Genomic DNA, 20205 nt, shown 5'->3' with positions numbered 1-20205 from the left:
CCAGCAATCTCAGTTGTCCTTCAAATGCATGAGGGTAATAAGTATTAGAGCTATTGAAAATGCAAAACTGAGGGTGAGTTGTTTAATGAGTTACCAAATGTCCTTCCATCTGAAACTACAGACCTGTTAAGGGCTCATCCCACTTTCTCTCTCTCCTCCCCCAACTCCCTTTCAAGCCCCAAGCATCCAGTATTAACAGGTCACACTCATTTGTATGCTTAATGCTGCCAGTGGGCTTTACCCAGTAAAGTTTTGTCATGCACACTGCACAAGCTCTCAGCTGAATCCCTTGGAAAGGGGAGGGAGGAACAGACCAAGGCCTAAAGTCTCAGCTACAGGACAATGTGGGGAAAATTTGCTAACTGCTTTGAGGAAAAAAAGTGAGAGACTCACAGATAAAGCTCTAAAGAAAAAAATAAAATGAAATCACATCCTTAATACACATCACAGGCAATGGTCGCAGCATGGATGCTCTTCACTCAGGATATGCAATGAGGCTGTCTCTACTGCTCCAGCTTGCCAGCTTTCAGACTTGTACATCTAACGTTAACTTAAAACCATTGCTGGTCCGAGGGTCTTACCCCCAAAGGGACTTCTGTGGCTGAATTATTATATGGGCCAAGAGAGATCTGGAAAGCAGATTCTCCCAAACCTTTTCTCTCTCCTGCAGGCTACCAAACTGCTGGCAAATCTCTGTACTTTAGGGACTGTTTGGCTATTGCAGTATTTGTGGTTGCACCTCGCTTTATGGGGAAAGAAATCCATGAAGGACGCATCAGTCTGTCTGCAACAGCAGCTCCCAAAAGGACTGCTGACATTATTCAATTTCTTTTGCCTAATGGGCTACCCAGTGTAATTATTTTAGCAGCAGGTTCACTTTAGGAAGTGCTTTAATTTGGTCTCCATTTCATTTAACAAAGGCCATGCAGCACAGAACAATTTTAACCACACCAGCCAGCTCTTTACGCCTTTATGCCACTGACAACTGTCTTGTATCAGCAAATGAGCAAAAAGCAAGCAGAAAGCAGGTTTGAAAGGGCAATCCATGTTGTGAAAAGCACAGTATCAAATATATGAATTTTCCCTTTGCCTTGGCTTGAATCAGGGACTCTATTTGCTAGTTTCAGAAATGCATTTTCTACCCAACACTTTTCTCATCCGCATGTCTTGTTAGTTTATACTGCTATAACAGCAAATATTTCCTGTGAATAGTCAGACAACAATTTTTCATGGAGCATTCCTACCAGGTTTTTGCTGTGCTATACATATGCTTCGAATGGGTAACCAATTATGATAATGTCTTTAAGCAAGCAAGTTGTCAGGGTTTATTCAGGCACATTAAGGGATGCAGCATAGTTGCATTAATTGGAAGCAGAAAACAATGGTAAAGCTTGTGGCTGTCATACCTGGGATTACAGTAGGCTGAGCTGAAGTCCTGAAAGCATAGTGTGCAGGCTTGGATTTCCCTTGCTGGTTCTCAGCTATCACGTAGACCTCGTACTCTGCATTCCAGTCTAGGGACTTAAGCATTACGTGGTCGCTGCCAGAGGGGAGTCTGATCTCTGGTTTCCAGTCTGAGGAATGCTTCTGGGGGATGGTGAGAGGAGAGATGGGGATACAAAACACAGTGCATGGTCTTAATGGTCAGTTCTGAGATAAGAGGATGATCAACTAATAAACATCACACATGACATAAAATAAACAGGGAGGCTTTTAAAAAGGCACTGGGTTATCAGACAACTCAGCAGGTGGAAAATGGGAAACCTACTACCAGAAGCAGGTGAATCTGTCCCTAGGAAGGGGTGGCTTTGATTGAGAATTTATGAAATCTAAGCAACATCTTCCCTACTCATATCCTAGTACAGATCTATCCTGTCTAAAGAAAACCCCGCTGCTTGTCCCTCTCCCCTCTGCCTGACACCAGATCACACACCTGTTTTAGAAAGACCGAGCCCCAGACCCCCCATACACATTGCCAAAGTGTGAAACATGCCAAGGATTTTCAGAGGATTCTTTGCAGCACTAGTACATAGAATTCAGACCATTTTGATGACAAAGGTTTGCTTCCAAACCGGGGGCGGGCCTAGCTTACCAGTTTTGTCTAGTCTGCTTCTTTAGTCTCTTGGAGATTTTCAATGCTGCCTAAAGAGATCTGGATTCCTAATTTCCAATTTTAATGGAAACTGGGTGTCCAAATCCTTTAGGCAGCTTTAGCAAACCTGTTACCAAGATATTCGGAGCACTCAGTCTCCGCTGAGCTTGCTATTCTATGGCATCTCGATGGCGGATGAGGGCTGCCATTATTTCAATTCTTGCACAGCAAAAATGCAATTTAAAACCCAGCAGTGAGTCCTGCTACTTGCTACTGTCACTGGGCAGCTCCTTTGCTCTTCTACTGAGCCAGCAAGAGCAGTGAAATGGCAGTGGTGACCCTCAAAGACCAGCTGCTTGGTCTCTCCTCACAGCCGAAAATGTGCCCCATGAAATAAGTGATCCATATAAAGGACAGGTCTAACAAGAACTTTTTATAAAATCACGTGGCCTCCTCAGTGGCCAATTAGCATCCAGGATTCCACAGCATTCCAAAGCACTTGCTATTGGGGAACCTCACTTTATGGCAAAGGGGAAGCCCTCACATAGAAAGAAAGACAGAAAGAAAGAAAAAAGCTTTCTTCTCCTAGCTTATCCCCAGCTGCATGCATCAATTATTCTACCTAGAGGTACTTGCATGTAAGTCAGCTATTTATGGTAATATTTCAGGCCATTCATTGGGAGAGGGAAGCCAGTTAATACACAACTCAGTTTAGTGGGGAAGTTATGGTAATCCACCAACAGATGAGCAGAGAAGACGGAAATGTGCGGCAGGGCTGGGAAAAGCCTTAAGAGGCTGGAGAAAATGCCTTCTATTCAGGGCAGACAAGTCATGAGCCAGCAGTCAAGCTTGGGACAAGGTCATGTGGGCACATGGCAACACTTTTTTTTTTAAAATGACCTGGTCATTAAAAACTAAGCGAAAAGGTTTTCATAGATTTTAAGACCAGAAGGGATCATTACGCTCATCTAATCTGGCCTCCTGCATAGCACAGGCCACAGAACCTCAGCTAGTAATTTCTGCATCAAGCCCATCATATCTGCTGGAGCTATAGCATAGCTTTTTAAAAGACACCCTCAAGTGACGAAGAATCCATCCCATCCCTGGGATTTACATCCCTGAAACTGGAGGTTGATAACGTAATGGATTTAATCAGGGCAACAAGTTACAGCACACAAGCTTTCTATATAAAACATCATTTCTTCCTCCGAGGATGAGCAGCTTGTTGGTTTATAGGTGGGTCACTCATTTTAATTAATTTCAGCATCAACAAATTAGGGAATTGTCTTAGATGCAGGACAGTGTATGTGTGGATAAAAACAATACAGGAGATCCCTTTTTTTTTATTATTACTGCAAGGTATTCTATGCAAGTTTTTTGTAAACCTTTCATGAAAGAAAACCAACTCAATTAGGAATAGTCACAGTGCTGGGTGCATCTCAAAAACCCCCTGATTCCTATCTACTGAGATCTAGTGCTTTTATGTACCTTGGAATTACCTTCTGCACACTGATCACAGTGACATCTAAGCACCCTGACAACGGAGAATTCCTCCACTAAGTTGCAAACAAGCCTTCTCATTAGCCAAGGAGGGTCCCCAGAGCAGCATAACATGTGGCTGCTTCAGAACATTGGCAACACACGGTTTAATGAAAAAATGTGAGGTAGAGCAGCGGAGAGAACGCAGTGGGGAAATCTGGCTGGGTGGGGTTTCTTCCTAGAGGAACATTTGTTAGTGCAAAGTGGTGGGGTTGGTTTTAGAATAATAAATTTAAACAAAAAAAAACGAAACAAAACCCCCCAGCAACTGAGAATGCTTATTCTGTGCAAGCCCCTTCCCTTGGCAATGGCCTAAGAAAGATGGCTTGGGTGATCTAACAGGTCGTCTTCTTTATCTTCTGGATTCTATGAAGCTAAAACACCTATTAAGAATTTAACAACTCCCTCCTGTCAGAGGGGTGTTGGGAGGGCACCTGGGGGGATGCAAGAGTGCCTATGTCATTTCTAGCACGAGAGCCAGGATTACTCTGCTTGCTTCACTTGGAGGTTCACTCACCCCACTGCACAAGATGAGTCTTACTGCAAAAGTGGTTTCCCGATGCCTGGTACAGAATTAATTCATGAGAGGGTCTACCAGGCGTAGTCTTTAAGATCTGCTTTGTAAATGCCCAGAAACTTCCACTAAAGGCTCTGATACAGTTTAATCGCTACCAGGCACATTAATATTGGAGCAGATTGTCCAGACAATAGAAACAGCATCAGTAATTGTTAGAAAAACTTCCCCCAGCCCTAGAGATCCTCAGGACCTCAAGGCTACTCCATCTCATTCTTATTCCTTAAGGCTGAGCTGTCAAGTATTCTCTGATTAGGTGCTTTCCCTGCTGTAAAACAGAGGACATCAAACATCGCCTAGCAAAAGCCAAGGTTAAAGTTGCCTTCATTTGTTCAGCTTGCAGCAATGTTACCTACTCATAAGACGACAATCCTTCCATTAGGCATTTGCTCAAAATACAGCAGTGTGGGTTTCATAACCCTAGGCAATTATAGAGATTTAATTTAGTTGGGGCCTAATGAGGAATATCTTCAGACAGCGCCCCCCAGATGGCCATGAATACAATTGCCCTTATATTGTCTCCATCTAACATTGAATACAGTTGATCCAGTCACCTCACCTCGTATTCTTTTTTTAAGTCACTAGTGCACAATAATTTGTTAACAATATGTGGATTATCCAAGCATATAAGGTCAGCAGGGAAACACAGCATGAAAGTTGTAAATTGTTAAGATAAGAGTTTGAAGTTAAATAATGCCCCAGGTTTCAAGCCACTGACTAAGGCCTATTCAAAATGTTGCTGGCTATTATGTTTCATAAGAACATGAAGTTAAAAAAAAAATAATTGATGTGCTTGTTATCACCCATAGCAGTGGAGCCAGGGGGAGAGGGAGGAAGCAAAGGAAATGAACGGTCAAGGTCAAAGTCAAGGAGAAAGTGGTGAGCTAAGAATTTTCTGCTAAACTCCGTGTATTTGAGTGCCTGTCTAATCCAATGCCACCTCATTTGTCTGTTGAGTCCAACGGTCATTTCCTGATGCCTAGACTGCAAGCTCCCTGGGGTAGGGACTGTTGTGCTTTGTTACTTGTCTGAATAGCACCTAACACAGTACTGCCCTGGGTCTTGACTAGACTTCCCAGGTGCTATCTAAATACAAATCAACAACAAAAACAGCCCAGCAGCCTTGGCTATTGGTCATACTTACAGCTTTGTATTTGATCAGATAGTGTCTGATTGGGGAGCCTCCATCATCCTGCTTGATAAGGTTCACTTTAATGGAGTTCCCGTCTTCTCCAATCTGGCCCTCCAGTTTGGGTGCGCTGGGTTCCCCTGAAATAATGGTTTGACTCGTATTTAATTTCCAGCCACTTCATAAAAATAAATACATAAACAAACCAAAGCCAGTAAAAGTGCACCGTCATCCTGAAACGCTTATGGGCAGGTTATCTGCTCCACTCTGGCTCACGTTCGCATGGAAACGCAGGTACACAGATGTGAGAACGCATCCCCGTGCTCCTGAGAGATTCTAATATTTGCAAGGGTTAGAATTTTTAGCAGGTATTTGTGCTTACAAAATTCAGGTGAAATTTTGCATGTGCCTAACCAGAGGTAGGGCAGAAGCTGGGCTTAAAATATAGCTCCTTGGTGTCTGCGACTCAGAAGCAGTTTTAAAGGTTTTCATTCTGAAATTCTTATGTTAAACAGCAATAAAACAAAGTGAGTGAGAGTCTGTCAAACCAGCAGGGCCACTCTTCTGAAGTACACACAGAGCAACCTCTCTGCTGAAAGCGTCTAGCTCGCCTCTCCACTGAGAGACATGTTCCTCCTATATCATTTTTCCTGGGTCTGCACACTGAATGCTTTTCAAATTTGAAAAAAATCTCAGGATTCTCCCTCACCCTGCACCTTGTACTATCATGTACAGTAGTGAAAAGTGGGCATAAAATATTACTGCATTAGAATAGAAGCATTTTACACTCAGTTTACATTGGTGTAAATGACTACACAGGATGCCCGGCAATGGGGAATCAGCCCCCTTGTCTCCAATTTAGTAATTTTTAATTTTTTTTTTTTAAGAGAAAACATTCTCCTGATTTGCAGCTCAGGCCAAGAAGAGGATAATCTCCTCCCTAAGACTTCCATTTACCTAGGGCCATTTCCTGCCATTCACAAGTGGTGGTTCTTGTGATTCTCAAGGCAAATGGTGAGTCAATTCCTGCCTATCACATTTGTACAAGACCTGCAGAGGACACTTCCCCACCCCCACACAGTGAACATTTCCTCCTTGTGCTTTTATAATATCAACTCTTCTGCACAAAACAAAAATTAACTCACTTGACTTAATTATGTTGTTACATGTGCTAGCTCCCATCTAGAGAGAATGCAGCTAGAGTCAGATTTCTGTGTACACATTCCCTGTAATACTCCCTTGGGTATTTCTCCAGGTTTCAGCTGTTTCTAATTCATATTGATATTATTTACCCCCTGAAGTCTGTTTGGAACTGGCATTACCACTATTTTGTTGTTTATTCGTGGATTCTAAGGCGAGAAGTCACCATTGTGACCATTTAGGTTTGACTTCCCGTATAACACGGGTCATAGAACTTCTCCAAAACAATTCCTAGAGCAGATCTTTCAGAAAAAAACCCCATTTAATCTTGATTTTAAAATTGCCAGTGATGGAGAAACCACTATGATCCTTGGTAAATTGTTCCAATGTTTAATTATGCTCTCTGTTAAAAATGTATGCCTCATTTCCCATCTGAATTAGGCTAGCTTCAACTTTCAGCCACTAGATTGTGTTAGATCTTTCTCTGCTCGACTGAAGAACCCATTATTAAATGTATGTTCCCCATGTAGGTATTTACAGACTGTGATCAAACCACCTCTTTTGCAACAAGAGAAGAAAAAAATCAATGAATACAATTTTCCAAACCACTTAAATGATTTAGAAGCCTTAGTCTCATTTTTAAAAGTAACACAGTCACTTGGGAGACCAATTCCCACTGACTTTCAATGAGATGTAGGTGCTTTTGGAGATTTTACTGTTCATCTTATTGAGAGGCAATGGGACTTAGGCTCCTAAATTAATTTGAAAACAGGACTTACTGTAAAATTTTGAAAAGTGCTTAAGTGAATTAGATGCTTAAGTCCCAATGTAAGTCAATGGGTGCTTTTGAAAATTAAACCTACAGGCACCTAAGTAACTTTAACGCTTTAGAAAATGTTATCCCTAGTCTTGCTGAAAGTGAAAAGGACATGGCTCTATTCTGTACTCGTCCCCTTAGAATCTGAGTGCTTACATCATTCTTGAAAATGTTACTTAGGCAATTTAGAAAGTGTTACCCAATGTCTTTGTGGGCATCCACTCCATGCTAGTCTGAGTCTACAATTAAAGACCCAACTCCCAATTCCATGAATCCAAAATCCATAAGGACGACAACTCTGGAAGTTATCAGTGGTGGGGTACCAAGATATGACAATGACTCACTATTAAGACTCAAATATTTGTTGTGTGAATAATTTTGGCTAATGTGATTAAAACATATGCTATGTTAAAGAGAGCTAGCACTGGCCTTATATTATAAGTGATGGAATACTGTCAGTCTACAGGTTTTAATGATAAACCAAACCAGACTTCCATCTATTCCAGAAAAAGCAATGTGACTGGCAGGGACTTTGTCTCCTTGTGAAGTGAGCTAGGGCAAATGCAGAGCTACAACATCACAGTAATCATTTCACTGAGAAGCATGCACCATGAAAACACTCACTGTCTTCTCCATTCCATAGCTTCTGCATCAATGGGGTTTTTGTGCACATCCCCTCCAGAAACGAGTGTTCCCTCAACCCCCCCTTATTTGTTATGGCATGTTTTCTGCAGACTTAGTTCCCTTTGGCACATGAAGGAAAAAATAAAAAGGATGCATGATGCAAGTGCCAGTGGAAGCAGGGAAATTTTCATGAAGATAGGCTTAAAAAATACTCAAAAATAAATCTTGCCTCAGCCATTGTAGAGAGATGCATATAAAGTACACACAGATTTTGCTTCCTTAAAGAATTACTAATGAAGGCAGATGAGTCAGTCCAGAGAGTAACAGAATCCTGGCACTACGGACTAGCTACCAAGTACAGGTCTACACTGAAAAGCGGATCTGTGAAATTGGCACCTTCTTATTCAGCAGATCTTCTCCCTGAAAACTTTTGGGATAAACCTATGTTTGTAACTACTTTCTACTCCTCTTACCCTTGTGGATTCAGCACTGCTATGAAAAAATGAGCTGGATTCTTATTCAATCTCATACATCAAATAGAACTATTAACCATCTCCAGTGCCAGTTTCTGCCCTCGGTTATCCTGTGCAGCCCCACTGAGCTAAGGGTGGCATGTGGCTCACAGAATTTTGGTTACTGGGGAAGTAATGCATGAGAAGTAAAAATCTGAGCTTGACTCTCAGATCCCAGCTTGAGTTTGCAAGGCTGGAACCTGGAAGAAAAAAAATGAATATCTATTGTAAATTGAGCAATTTACTGTGGAGTCGCTCCCAGGCAGGTTTTCAATGGGAGTTAGGCACCTTGGTGCTTTGCCTATCTGCTTCTTATGGCACCTAAATACCTTTGAAAAGATTTTAAAACAGAAGAATTAATGAACTATCTGATCTCAAATCTGCAGCTGCCATTGCCTGAAAGAGCATTGGACTTAGAGACCTCAGACCAGGAGGAGAAAGGATAGGCCACTGGGTAGGGAGATCGCCTACAGCTTGGAAGAGCTGGGATCAATTTCTCAATCTGCCAAACGTCCTGAGTGAGTTTGGGCAAATCAGTTAGTCTCTCCTGGCCTTAGCGCCCCACCTGTAAAACTGTTCTCACCATGGGGTCTTTTGGACATTAATACATTCATAGACATTTAGGTCAGAAGGGACCATTATGATCATCTACTCTGACCTCCTGCACAACGCAGGCCACAGAATCTCACTCACCCACTCCTGCGAAAAACCTCTCACCTATGTCTGAGCTATTGAAGTCCTCAAATCGTGGTTTAAAGTCTTCAAGGAGCAGGAAATCCTCCAGCAAGTGACCCGGTGCCCCATGCTACAGAGGAAGGCGAAAAATCTCCAGGGCCTCTTCCAATCTGCCCTGGAGGCAAATTCCTTCCCGACCCCAAATATAGCAATCAGCTGAACCCTGAGCATATGGGCAAGATTCACCAGCCAGATACTACAGAAAATTCTTCCCTGGGTAACTCAGATCCCACCCCATCTAATATCCCATCACAGGCCATAGGGCCTATTTACCATGAATATTTAATTACTAAAACCATGTTGTGAGGCACCTGGATACCAGTGGGGGCTATATAGGTGCTTACATAAGAACAGCCATACTAGGTCAGAACAAAGGTCCATCTAGCCCAATATCTTGTCTTCTGACAGTATCCAATACCAGGTGCCTCAGAGGGAATGAAGAGAACAGGTAATCATCAAGTGATCCATCCCCTTTCGCCCAATCCCAGCTTGTGGCAAACAGAGGCTAGGGACAGCTAGATAGGTGTGATACTCACAGGGATTCTGCTTTAGTGCAGCACTGGAGAAGTGGGATTTGCCTTTAAAATGTCCTTTTCCTCATGTGCATTATTTAAATATTCCTGCGCATAAGGTTACAGGATGTTAGCTATTAGAAATCATCTCTCTTTTAAAGATACCGGGCCACAATATATTACACGGATAGCCCCCATGTGTCCCTTGCCACTGCAAGTCCACGTCCAATTGCTGGCTTGCTAGCTTTGCCACACCACTCTCTGATTCTATATTGCCTCCCTGCAATCTGCCTGCCAGCTGGGACAGCATAATGATGGAAGGTTAAATCAATAAAAACCCTCTCAGCATGCTGTACTCCACCTTTTTGGGACAAATTGATTTACATCTGCTCTGCCATTTGCTTCTGATGACGTGCCTTTGACTGCTCTGCAGTATTTCAGCCCACGATGAGCCATTACCGCCATTAAATTACTTTGGATACTTGTGACCAGGATTAATTTATAAGATGAACAAAAAGAAAGAAAAGAAAAATACCAGAGAGCAGCACGAAAACTCAGGCCTGTAACATTGAACAGCAGAGCCTCGAAAAGGGCCTGATGCAAAGCCAATGAAAATCAAAAGGAGTCTCTCCCTTGACTTCAGTAGGGTTCAGATCATAGCTCCATTGACTGCTAACATGCACACCATATAATTCACACTCAGAAAAGCTGTTCCCTTCTCTTTTCTCAGCAAAGATTTAACAGAGAGGGCAGTTCTAAGGTCTTGTAGTACTAAGATTTCCATTACTTCCGCCAAAGATATTACAGTGCATTTGTTACTAGTATATTACAAAGCGGTGTTAAAAATAATGGAAAATAAATTACAGTTGTCAAAATAAATGAACAAAGTACATTGTGAGAGGCATTATCCTAGACTCTTTATTATTCATAAACTCATGGGTAATTTACATTGGGTCTTCCATTAATTAGTGACTATTAATGAAGATATCTTGCATATCCATGTAGTGCTAATCCCAGGTTTAGAATGCCAGGGTATGTAAAGGGCCAGGCAAACTATTATGGTTTCACTAAAAATGTTTTAATAGCTGAAATTATTTATAGATTTCCTGCATGTTTCTATTTCTCGGAAAGATACTCTGACTTCATTATGGATAGTTTTAGCAAAACCAATGCTATAATTATTTGTAAATTAGAGTTTACAATTCAGCTGCAGTCGGCAGGCAGGGCTCCCAGCAAACTCCTAGGACTAATTATACTCTATCATCTGGTCTCCTTTTGGAGCCCTAATTCTTGCAGATACTTTATCTAATCATTAGAAAAAGCATCTCTGTCAACTATAATTATACAAATGTTGAACACTCTTTTTGGTATGAGTATTTATTTATTTGAGCGTGTCTTAATGCAAACCACAAAGGACTAAGAACAGACACTATATATGAGAGGCAGGCAGTTCTCACATGCAGCTCTTCTCATTCCTAACCTGCAGCATCCCTGCTATTCCAGCTTTGAGCCCCGCACAGCTCTGTACCTCCATCTGAATGTGCAACACTCCCTGTAGTTCCAATCATAAAAGACTGATCCCGGACCACTGAAGCTATGAAAATCTTAAAATAACATTTTGCCACAATTTGGTGTGATTGTCAATCTCTGCTCAAGAGAGGCCCGTGGCTGGAACAACAGGGAGTGTTGCACATTCAGATGGAGGTACAGAGTTGGGCACAGGGTCAAGTTCAAAGAACGACAAGGCTGAGGCATTAAAGACAGAACATTTGTGACCAAAAAGTCTGATCCAACATCCTGAATAGGAAACTCAGATCTATAGTTTGCTCGTCAGATGTTGTTCTGTTAGAAGATCCCAAAACACGTGGTGGTTAATAACCCTGTAGGCTTTATTAGGATACAAATGCACTTGGAAGTTTAACTGTAGCCAATTACTAGGAATTTGCAGGATGTCCCTTGATGGGAAGAGCTCACCTTACATTCTCATGTTTATCAGTTTGGATTTTGATTCAGATATTTTTCACCAACAAATCAGAACCCTAGCTTAGCTGGATGACCATGCCAGGAGCAGTCACTAGATCACTGGTCCAGTAGAAGCAAATGACACACAGAAAGAGTTTTTTAAAACTCCACTAAGGGTTTCCCCTGGTCTACAGCACAAGGGCTGCCTTATGTTTGGGCCTATGCACTACTGCTGGATTTGCACTCATCATAAAAAAGGACAGGATTTGATGAACTGATTACCAAACTGGCCATCTAGATTTTAATCAAAGGGGTTTGTTATCATTGCTGCCAGTTTCCTGAGACCATGTTTGCAAATCTCATTTTAGCTTCGGTTTCTCCAGGAATTATTAGTGCTTGGAGAGTGAATGCCATTACACAGAGTGCAAGTTAAAGGGAAACAAATGAATGCTCACAGCAAATACATATTTAGTTACTTCTCCTGGGCATCCTGAACACACCAACAGCTTAACTGATCAATTCTTTTTTGTTCCCTCCCCATTCCTAAATGAATGCACAACCAGGAAGGTTACTACTTGTCATTATTGAGTTGATTCAAGTAAACGAAGCTATTACAGAAATAATTGCACCAAGATTATTAACCAATAATTAACCAAGACCAAAGCAAATGTCTTGCCCGACCAAGCTGTTATTTAAAGGGAGTTTAAATGCTTTTCCAGACTAGCAACTGGCTTCAACAACAAACCGGGGCACCTATCGCTACTTATTATGCTGGACACTGAGCCATTTAGGCGCTACTGAAATATCCATGAGCTGCAACGCTTAGTCCTGTCCCCACACTGTGGCATCTTCGGCAAACTTGATCAATGGACCAGTAGCTAACACCAGGGATAACACCAGATCCACACGTCACTGTTATTTCCTCCCGCCATAACCTCACAATGAAGAGACTATATTAATACATGAATAGATCTGAAGGCCAGAAGGAACCATCTACACTGACCTCCTGTATAACACAGGCCAAAGGGTTTCACCCAGTGATTCCTGCATTGAGCCCGACAACATGTGGTTGATCTAAAAAACATCTCTTAGAAAGATGTCCAATCTTGATTTAAAGATTTCAAGTGATGGAGAACCCATCATATCCATTAGGAAGCAGTTCCAATGGTTAACTACCCTCCTATTAAAATTATTTCCAATTTGAATTTGTCTAGTTTCAACTTCCAGCCACTGAATCTTGTCAGGGCTCGTTCTGCTAGGCTGAAGAACCATCTACTACCAGAAATGTTCTCCCCATGTAAGTACTTACGGCCTATGACCAATGACAATCAACATCATGTCTGAAACCAAAAAAATCATAATAGTGCAAACCCAGGTGAAAAATATTCATATCTCTATCCATATATATTTCACATATTTGTCTCAAAAAGACAGGTATAATCCATATACAGGGGCTGTAAAATAAAAGTGTGTTAGTACGTTTCAACCAAAGAAAGAAGTTTAGTGTAAAAACTTTAGTCCGGCAGAACCAGCAATCCTATCATGAGTCAGAGTGTCAGTAGCTGAAGAGAAAAGGTCATTGTAAGATTAGAAAGAACTCATGCTCAGAACATGCATCTCATCCACATGAAGAGGGCTGGCAAGCAAGGGTGCATTAGAGGGGTGTTTATACACATGCCAGTCAAGTTCCCATTTACATTGTGGCTCCTATGGATACTTCAGAAACTTGCTTACGCTTGTGCATTTTGGGCTCCTTATTGGAAACCCCCTTATAACAACTCTATGGGCCAGTCTAAGGATATTCCTCAAGGGAGTCATTTAAATAAAGTATTGAGCCTGTTAGACTTGCTCTGTATAATCAGTTTACAAACACAATCTGCCCAGGGAGGAAAGCCCTTTGGGGAGATTCTTCTGGGGCAGGGCTGCAGGATGGGAAGGGGTTCTGTGCTAGCTCTGGAGATAAACCACGAGATGTGTCCATATAGATTCAATAGCTCCAAAGGACACATAAGGGGACAGCAGCCTTTATTTCAGCCCAGAGGCTAGAGTATTAGCCATGCAAATGGGGGTTGCACGTGTTACGTTACGGTGGGTAATTACCAAGACCCATGTGCTTAATTCCCCACAAGACGGGGGTGAATTTCACCCAGGTATGTAAAACATACAAGTTTAAAATCAGTCTCCACTACTCTGCCAATCACTGGAGATAGGCAGGCTTATCCCAGGTCTGCATTTGCCCCCGGGTGTCTGCTCCAAGAAGTGGAACTAGAAGTAAGCCCAGAAATGCTTTAACTGTGAGGATGAATTAATAGCTGCAGATGGGAAGTGATGCTTGTTCTCTTTCCCAGGGCTTGTCCTATTTCCAGCTGATCGCTCTCTCCTGAGTTGAATGTGAGAAGAGCTTGGGTAGCTCTGGGGGAGCCCAGCAGTTTACAGGGCACCGAATACACTGTGACCAGCAAGGCTCTTCCCAGCATTTCATCCTGCCACTGCACAACACGACAGGTTAAGAGTAAACTATGTCACAGTATGGGCATCTTGGGCATCCTTGTAAGCACTGCACTACTTCTTCCAGCGTCCAGGTCTGTAACTTTGGGAAGGAGAAAAACCAATGCTTGGCTCTGCTAAGAATGGCAAAAAAGCATTCACATCTAAAGTGAATCAGCTGCCTTTCTTACTCCAGGCACCACCATCTCAGAACAGATCACTGCTGTAGCCACACTGGTTTATCACTTCCACAGCAGCCCACACCTTATGTTTCATAATGCATCTGGACAACTCAACAGGGCTGTACATGTGTGAAGGGGGCATTTTTGTATCCCAAGATGCTGATCATTTGCACCATCATGAAGCATAAAGGTTCAGTCTTAGCTTTTATACATAGCTAATGTAGTGCGGATATCATTCCTAGTCATGTCGTTCTTGAATTCTTTTCTGATTCTTCCTAAATAAGTAGCGTCAGTAACATCCTGCTGCAGTGAATCCCACAACCTGCAAAAATGCTTCCTCGTATCTTTGTTAAATAGGCTGCCTTTTTTTTTTTAAATCAAGTGCTTCCTTGATCTCACGTTGGACCCACGTGGTCAGGATTTTCAGAAAAGGCCAGTGACTTTGGGACACTGTAAATAATCCCTATCTCTTATATAGCATTTTTCATCAGTAGATTTCTAAGTGCTTTACAAAGGGAGGTAACTATCATTTCCCCCTTTTTATTGGGATGGGGAAACTGAGGCACAGGGAGGTGACATGACTTACCCAAGGTCATACAGCTGGCCACTGACAGAGTAGGAACAGAACCCAGATCTCCTGAGTCCCAGTCCATTGCTCTATCTTGAATGGCTAAAATGGGTCTTATTTTCAGAAAGTGCTGAATACCCGCCCTCTGAAGAGCAAGGCCTTTTAAGACAGCTCTAATTGGGCACCTGAAAATTGAGGCACCCAGTGTCATCAGTCAAAACACTCAGCCATCTGGCACTAATGCGAGATCCAGCATCTTTATTTCTCAGCACACACAATTATAGTCTGGTTATCTATTTCATTTTTTGCAAAATGTGATCAAAGGAGCAGCTCACTTCCTTACCCTGAGCCACCAGGTAAATGGGACTAAATTGTGACAAAGGCTGCCACAATTTGAAACACTGAGCAGCCACATCTACACAATCAAAGGCATCAGAAGTAGTAAATACACTAGGGTTGAGAGAAAGAGAATAGGAAAGAAGGCTCCGTAATGCACACAAGAGAAGCAAACGAAAAACAAAACAAGAACAAAAGGACATGCAAAACGAGACAGCCAAGTCTTCATTCCTCATGGATGTCGCCCAATCAGTTTTAAGAGCGGGATGAGGGGCTTGGGGCATTGGGGGAAAGGAAGGGACTGCTTCCATGCATGTGGTAAGGTTACTGGTGTTAGTTTTGTTTCCTAGTAAAATCCCAGCCCAAATGCTTTCCTGGCAATGTCCCAAAACAATAAGATGATTTAGAGTTAATGGGTAAAGAGCCAATTGCTTTGTGAGTTTCCAAACAATTTATTTGCCTTACCAGGGAAGCAGAAAAGCAGGGGTTTCCCCTCTCTTTACAGTGTGCATGGAGTATTAAGTGAGGTTGCAACAATCACAATGTTAAATTAATTATTTTCTGGCTGCCATGAGCTTTAATTAGAAGTAATTTTATCTCCTTAACTGCAAGGATCAACCATTTGCTTCCTGATTTCCTGGAGACCACCAGTTGCTGTAACTGTTAAATGGCTCTGATCCGGATTAATTCCCTTTCCTGACTGTGACAGATATTGTGTAGGAAGGATACAGTACTTTGGCAGATGATGACCAGCAAAATATAACTTCAATGGCATTACTTCCGATGTACAAACTTTAAAGCTTGGGCACTGATTATAGTGGTGGGTGGGTGGGGGTGTGCGTGTGTGTGAATATAGATTTCTAAAAACAGTTTCCATTCTTGCCACATTTATACTTTTCTCGTGATAAGAGAAAGTTCTGGTTTATGTTTATAAATGGACTAGCTTTTGGGGGGTTTTCATAGGCTTTTTTATTTTGTGCCTTTTCATAAGTTAAAAAAATTAGGGTCATCTAAAGAAAATCATTATCAGAATTGTATTTGCAAAGAAAAGGTCAACAAAATGTTGCAACAGTCATATGGAATATGCTGCTTTACACTAGCTGAGGATCTGGCCCATATTTTCAAACAAGCGTTAAGTAAAATTCAGAGGACAAAATCCCATCCCCACTGAAAACAATCGGAGTTTTCCCACTGACTTCAATAGGGCTAGGATTTCACCCAGAGTATGCTTCCAAAGATTACAGTGTTCCCAGACAGCTAATTCTGTTGTGTTCTCAGACTGAATGAATCAAAAGATTAAGCCATAGGTTTTCTGCACATAAAGCTATCTTTCTAGCTCAGCGCAGATGGCTGGCTTTTAGTTCTTCACATGCAGATAACAGGTGGTGAGCAATCTCTCCAAAAAGTTTACAGAAGAAATTTTGAGCAATGGAATTTAGCGGTCCTTAATTGCCGGGGGTTTTTAATTCCCCTGAGATCTAGTCAACCAATCAGAACAAAGTTTTTTACCTTCTGTTCACCAGCGTGGACGACATCATCAGCACCATGCAAGCCACATGACAAAGTCACATGATACGCACGCACATGATTGGTTGAAAGGAAAGTGGAGGAGGTCACATGGAAAATACAAAAAATTAAAAAACTGATGTAAACAATGGGCAAGGGAAAAAATCAACAACAGAATTACAGAATAAAACAGAAACAAAATTAAAATTAGCCAGTATATATAAGAAATATTGGGGAGACAGTAAAATTGCCTGGAAATAGAAGAATATTAAACCAGAGAAAACACTGAGTTATGACACCAGTAAGTGTTAGGCATAGCTGCATAACTGCTTATTAATACCAAGTCAAGGAGCGAATAAACATTATTGAAGTGAAGGACCGTTGTCCCCGAACTTGGACAGCAGAAGGAATCCACAAGACTGTTGAAAAGAAAAAGGGAAGACGTTATTCAATAACAACCCACGCACAAGAGGAGACACAGAAACAGTCATCGCCAATGGTCTAGCAAGGATGGACTTTAGCATCTCGTATTAATTGAGCCTCGATTTCTGTAGGAACAAAAATCTTTCTTAATAATAAGAAAAAAACCCATTCATTACTGGAGGCTGAAGTTGCTAATCACTAAAATGCAACCACGACTTGCTAAGTCCAACAATCAGTTCTGAAAGTACATAAGCTGTATCTAATGAAACCAGCCTAAAGACTCAGAAATAGATCCAACAAATCATACCAAAAAAATCCCAGTGATAATATGACATGGGGGCAGTCCATGAGTAAGGTGTTGATTTGCACTGAAAGTTAATGACACGTATGGCACAAGGAAGACATGGACATTGCTAAATGGAGAAGGGAAAGTGAACAGATTATGCAAGGAGGGAATCCAGGACAGGAGGGAATGCTGGACTGGAGTCCATTAAACCTATTCTTGGGTTCCCTCTGCCCAAATTATTGTCCCCTTTAAACTTTACTGTCTGCATTAAAGTGTTTACCTTTATAATCATGTCTTTGATTATACTTTGGGCGGTGATTCCCAATCACGTGAAGGCTACTCTACACCCTGCAATGTAGCCTTAGTATAACTGAGAATTAAGCAATTGGTCTTCCCGGTGCTATTACTTGGCACGATAGGACTTTACTACTTGGGCAAGGAGCAATGGTTAGAAAACAACAGAATTTTTATAATCTTTTTCTATTGTGACAAAGTTCCTCCTCTACCTTGGTGGGTCTTGCGTTTATTGGAGAATTTGCTCACCTCGGAGATTCTCGGCAGCCCTCAGTTTGGCCGTTTTCATGAACCCACAGTCCAGGTCAACTCCTCCTGTGTCTGACCAGGAGTTGGGAGGTTTGGGGGGAACCCAGGCCCGCCCCCTACTCCGGGTTCCAGCCCAGGGCCCTGTGGAATGGTGCTGTCTAGAGTGCCTCCTGGAACAGCTGTGCGACAGCTACAACTCCCTGGGCTACTTCCCCATGGCTTTCTCCCAATACCTTCTTTATCCTCACCAGAGGACTGTCCTCCTGGCGTCTGATAATGCTTGTACTCCTCAGTCCTCCAGCAGTCTGCATTCTCACTCTCAGCTCCTAGTGCCTCTTGCTCCCAGCTCCTCACACGCACGCCACAAACTGAAGTGAGCTCCTTTTTAGCCTGCCTTAATTGATTCTAGCAGCTTCTTGATTGGCTGCAGGTGTTCTAATCAGCCTGTCTTAATTGTCTCCAGAAGGTTCCTGAGTGTTCTGGAACCTTCCCTGTTACCTTACCCAGGGGAAAGGGACCTATTCAACCCGGGGCTAATATATCTGCCTTCTATCACTTTCCTGTAGCCATCGGGTCCGACCCGGTCACAAATCCCCCCGTTTGACTCAATGCCATGGGGTTGGGCAACTTGGGACATCAGGCAGTGTACTCGTGACAAGCCATCTGCATTGCCATGGTGGCTTTCAACCCGGTGTTGTATGGTGAATTGGAAAGGTTGTGGGGACAGGAGCCATCTGGTCACCCTTGCGTTCTTCTCTTTATTTCACTGCATCCACTGGAGGGTGCATGGTCAGTCACAAGGGTAAACCATCATCCCAGAAAGTAATAACCTAGTTTTTCCATGGCCCATTTCACAGCTAGGCACTCTCTTTCAACCACGGCATACTTCTGCTCTCTTGGGAGGAGTTTCCTGCTGAGGTAGAGGATTGGGTGTTTTCATCTCCAACCATCTGCGATAAACCTACTTCAGATGCATCTGTTTGTAAAATGAACTCTTTGTTAAAGTCTGGGGTTATAAGCACAAGGTTACTGCAGAGGGTTGTCCATAGATCCATGAATGCTTTCTCTGTGTTATCTGTCCACGTCACCATGTCTGGACCCCGGGCTTTTACCAGGTCTGTCAGGGAACTCACTCTGGTAGCAAAATGGGGAATAAATCAATCGGTAGCACCCCACCACACCCAGGAATACCTGGAGTAGCTTTTTCCAATTCAGCCGGGGCCAATTTTGGAGAGCCTCTAGTTTGTTTAGTTGGGGCTTGCCCATGCCCCTTCCTACAATGTAGCCAAAGTATTTAGCCTCAGCTAGCCCTATAGCACACTTGGCTGGGTTGGCTGTGACGCCAGCCCGTCTTAGCGGGTCCAGAACCGCTTCCACCTTTTCTAAGTGTGTTTCCCAGTCAGGGGTGTGAATAATCACATCATCATCCAGGTATGCCGCTGCATAACTGGTATGGGGCCGTAGGAGCTTGTCCATAAGACGCTGGAAGATGGCAGGTGCCCCATACAGTCCAAAAGTATATTGAAACAGACCCTCTGGGGTAGAGAATGCTGTCTTTTCTTTTGCATCTTTGGCAAGGGGAATCTGCCAGTATCCCTTTGTTAAATCAAGGGTGGTCAAAAATCAGGCATTGCCCAGGCGGTCAACTAACTCATCGATATGGGGTATGGGGTATTGGATTTGGATCTTTCACTCAGCTGGAGAAAGTCATTACAAAACCTAGTGGTGCCATCGAGTTTGGGCACCAACACAATCGGGCTTGACCACTGACTGTGGGACTCTTCGATGACTCCCAGCTCTAACATCCTTTTCACCTCTGCCTTGATCTCCTCCCTTTTTGCTGCTGGGACCCGATAGGGCCTTAAAGTTACCTTTGCCCCAGGGTCTGTGATAATGTGGTGATATGTTTCGCTGGTCCGACCTGGTTTGGTTGAAAATACGTACTGGTATCGGTTGATCATCTCAGTTACCTCCTTCTTCTGGTTTGGTGTCAGATCAGTGGATATCCTGATCTGCTCCTGCATGTTATTTCCCTGGATCACGGTCTCTTGGGCCACTACACATGCCTCTCGTTGGTGCCAAGGCTTTAAGAAGTTAATCTGATAAATTTATTCTTGTTTCTGGCGTCCTGGCTGCCACACGTTGTAGGTTACTTCCCCCATAGGTTCAACCACCTCATAGGGCCCCTGCCATTGGGCCAAAAGCTTGCTTTCTGCCGTGGGTACCAACACCATCACC

At 42.8% G+C, this 20205-nt stretch overlaps 1 protein-coding gene across 2 annotated transcripts in view; it reads right to left on the bottom strand.

Annotated features, from left to right (window-relative positions):
• The window catches only part of NCAM1 (neural cell adhesion molecule 1), a 254026-nt gene that overhangs the window by 23716 nt on the left and 210105 nt on the right, over nt 1-20205 (bottom strand). For both annotated transcript variants that reach the window (XM_084611639.1, XM_084611640.1), the window contains exons 14-15: nt 5350-5474; nt 1407-1587 (exon numbers count right to left, since the gene is read on the bottom strand). In XM_084611639.1, the coding sequence (XP_084467765.1) occupies nt 1407-1587; nt 5350-5474 (306 nt within the window). The remainder of the gene's footprint in view (nt 1-1406; nt 1588-5349; nt 5475-20205) is intronic.

Source organism: Lepidochelys olivacea (assembly GCF_965140295.1).
Source record: "Lepidochelys olivacea isolate rLepOli2 genome assembly, chromosome: 22".
Classification (NCBI taxonomy): Eukaryota; Metazoa; Chordata; order Testudines; family Cheloniidae; genus Lepidochelys; species Lepidochelys olivacea.
Note: the sequence above shows the minus strand (reverse complement) of the source record. Positions and strands in the feature narration are given on the sequence as shown.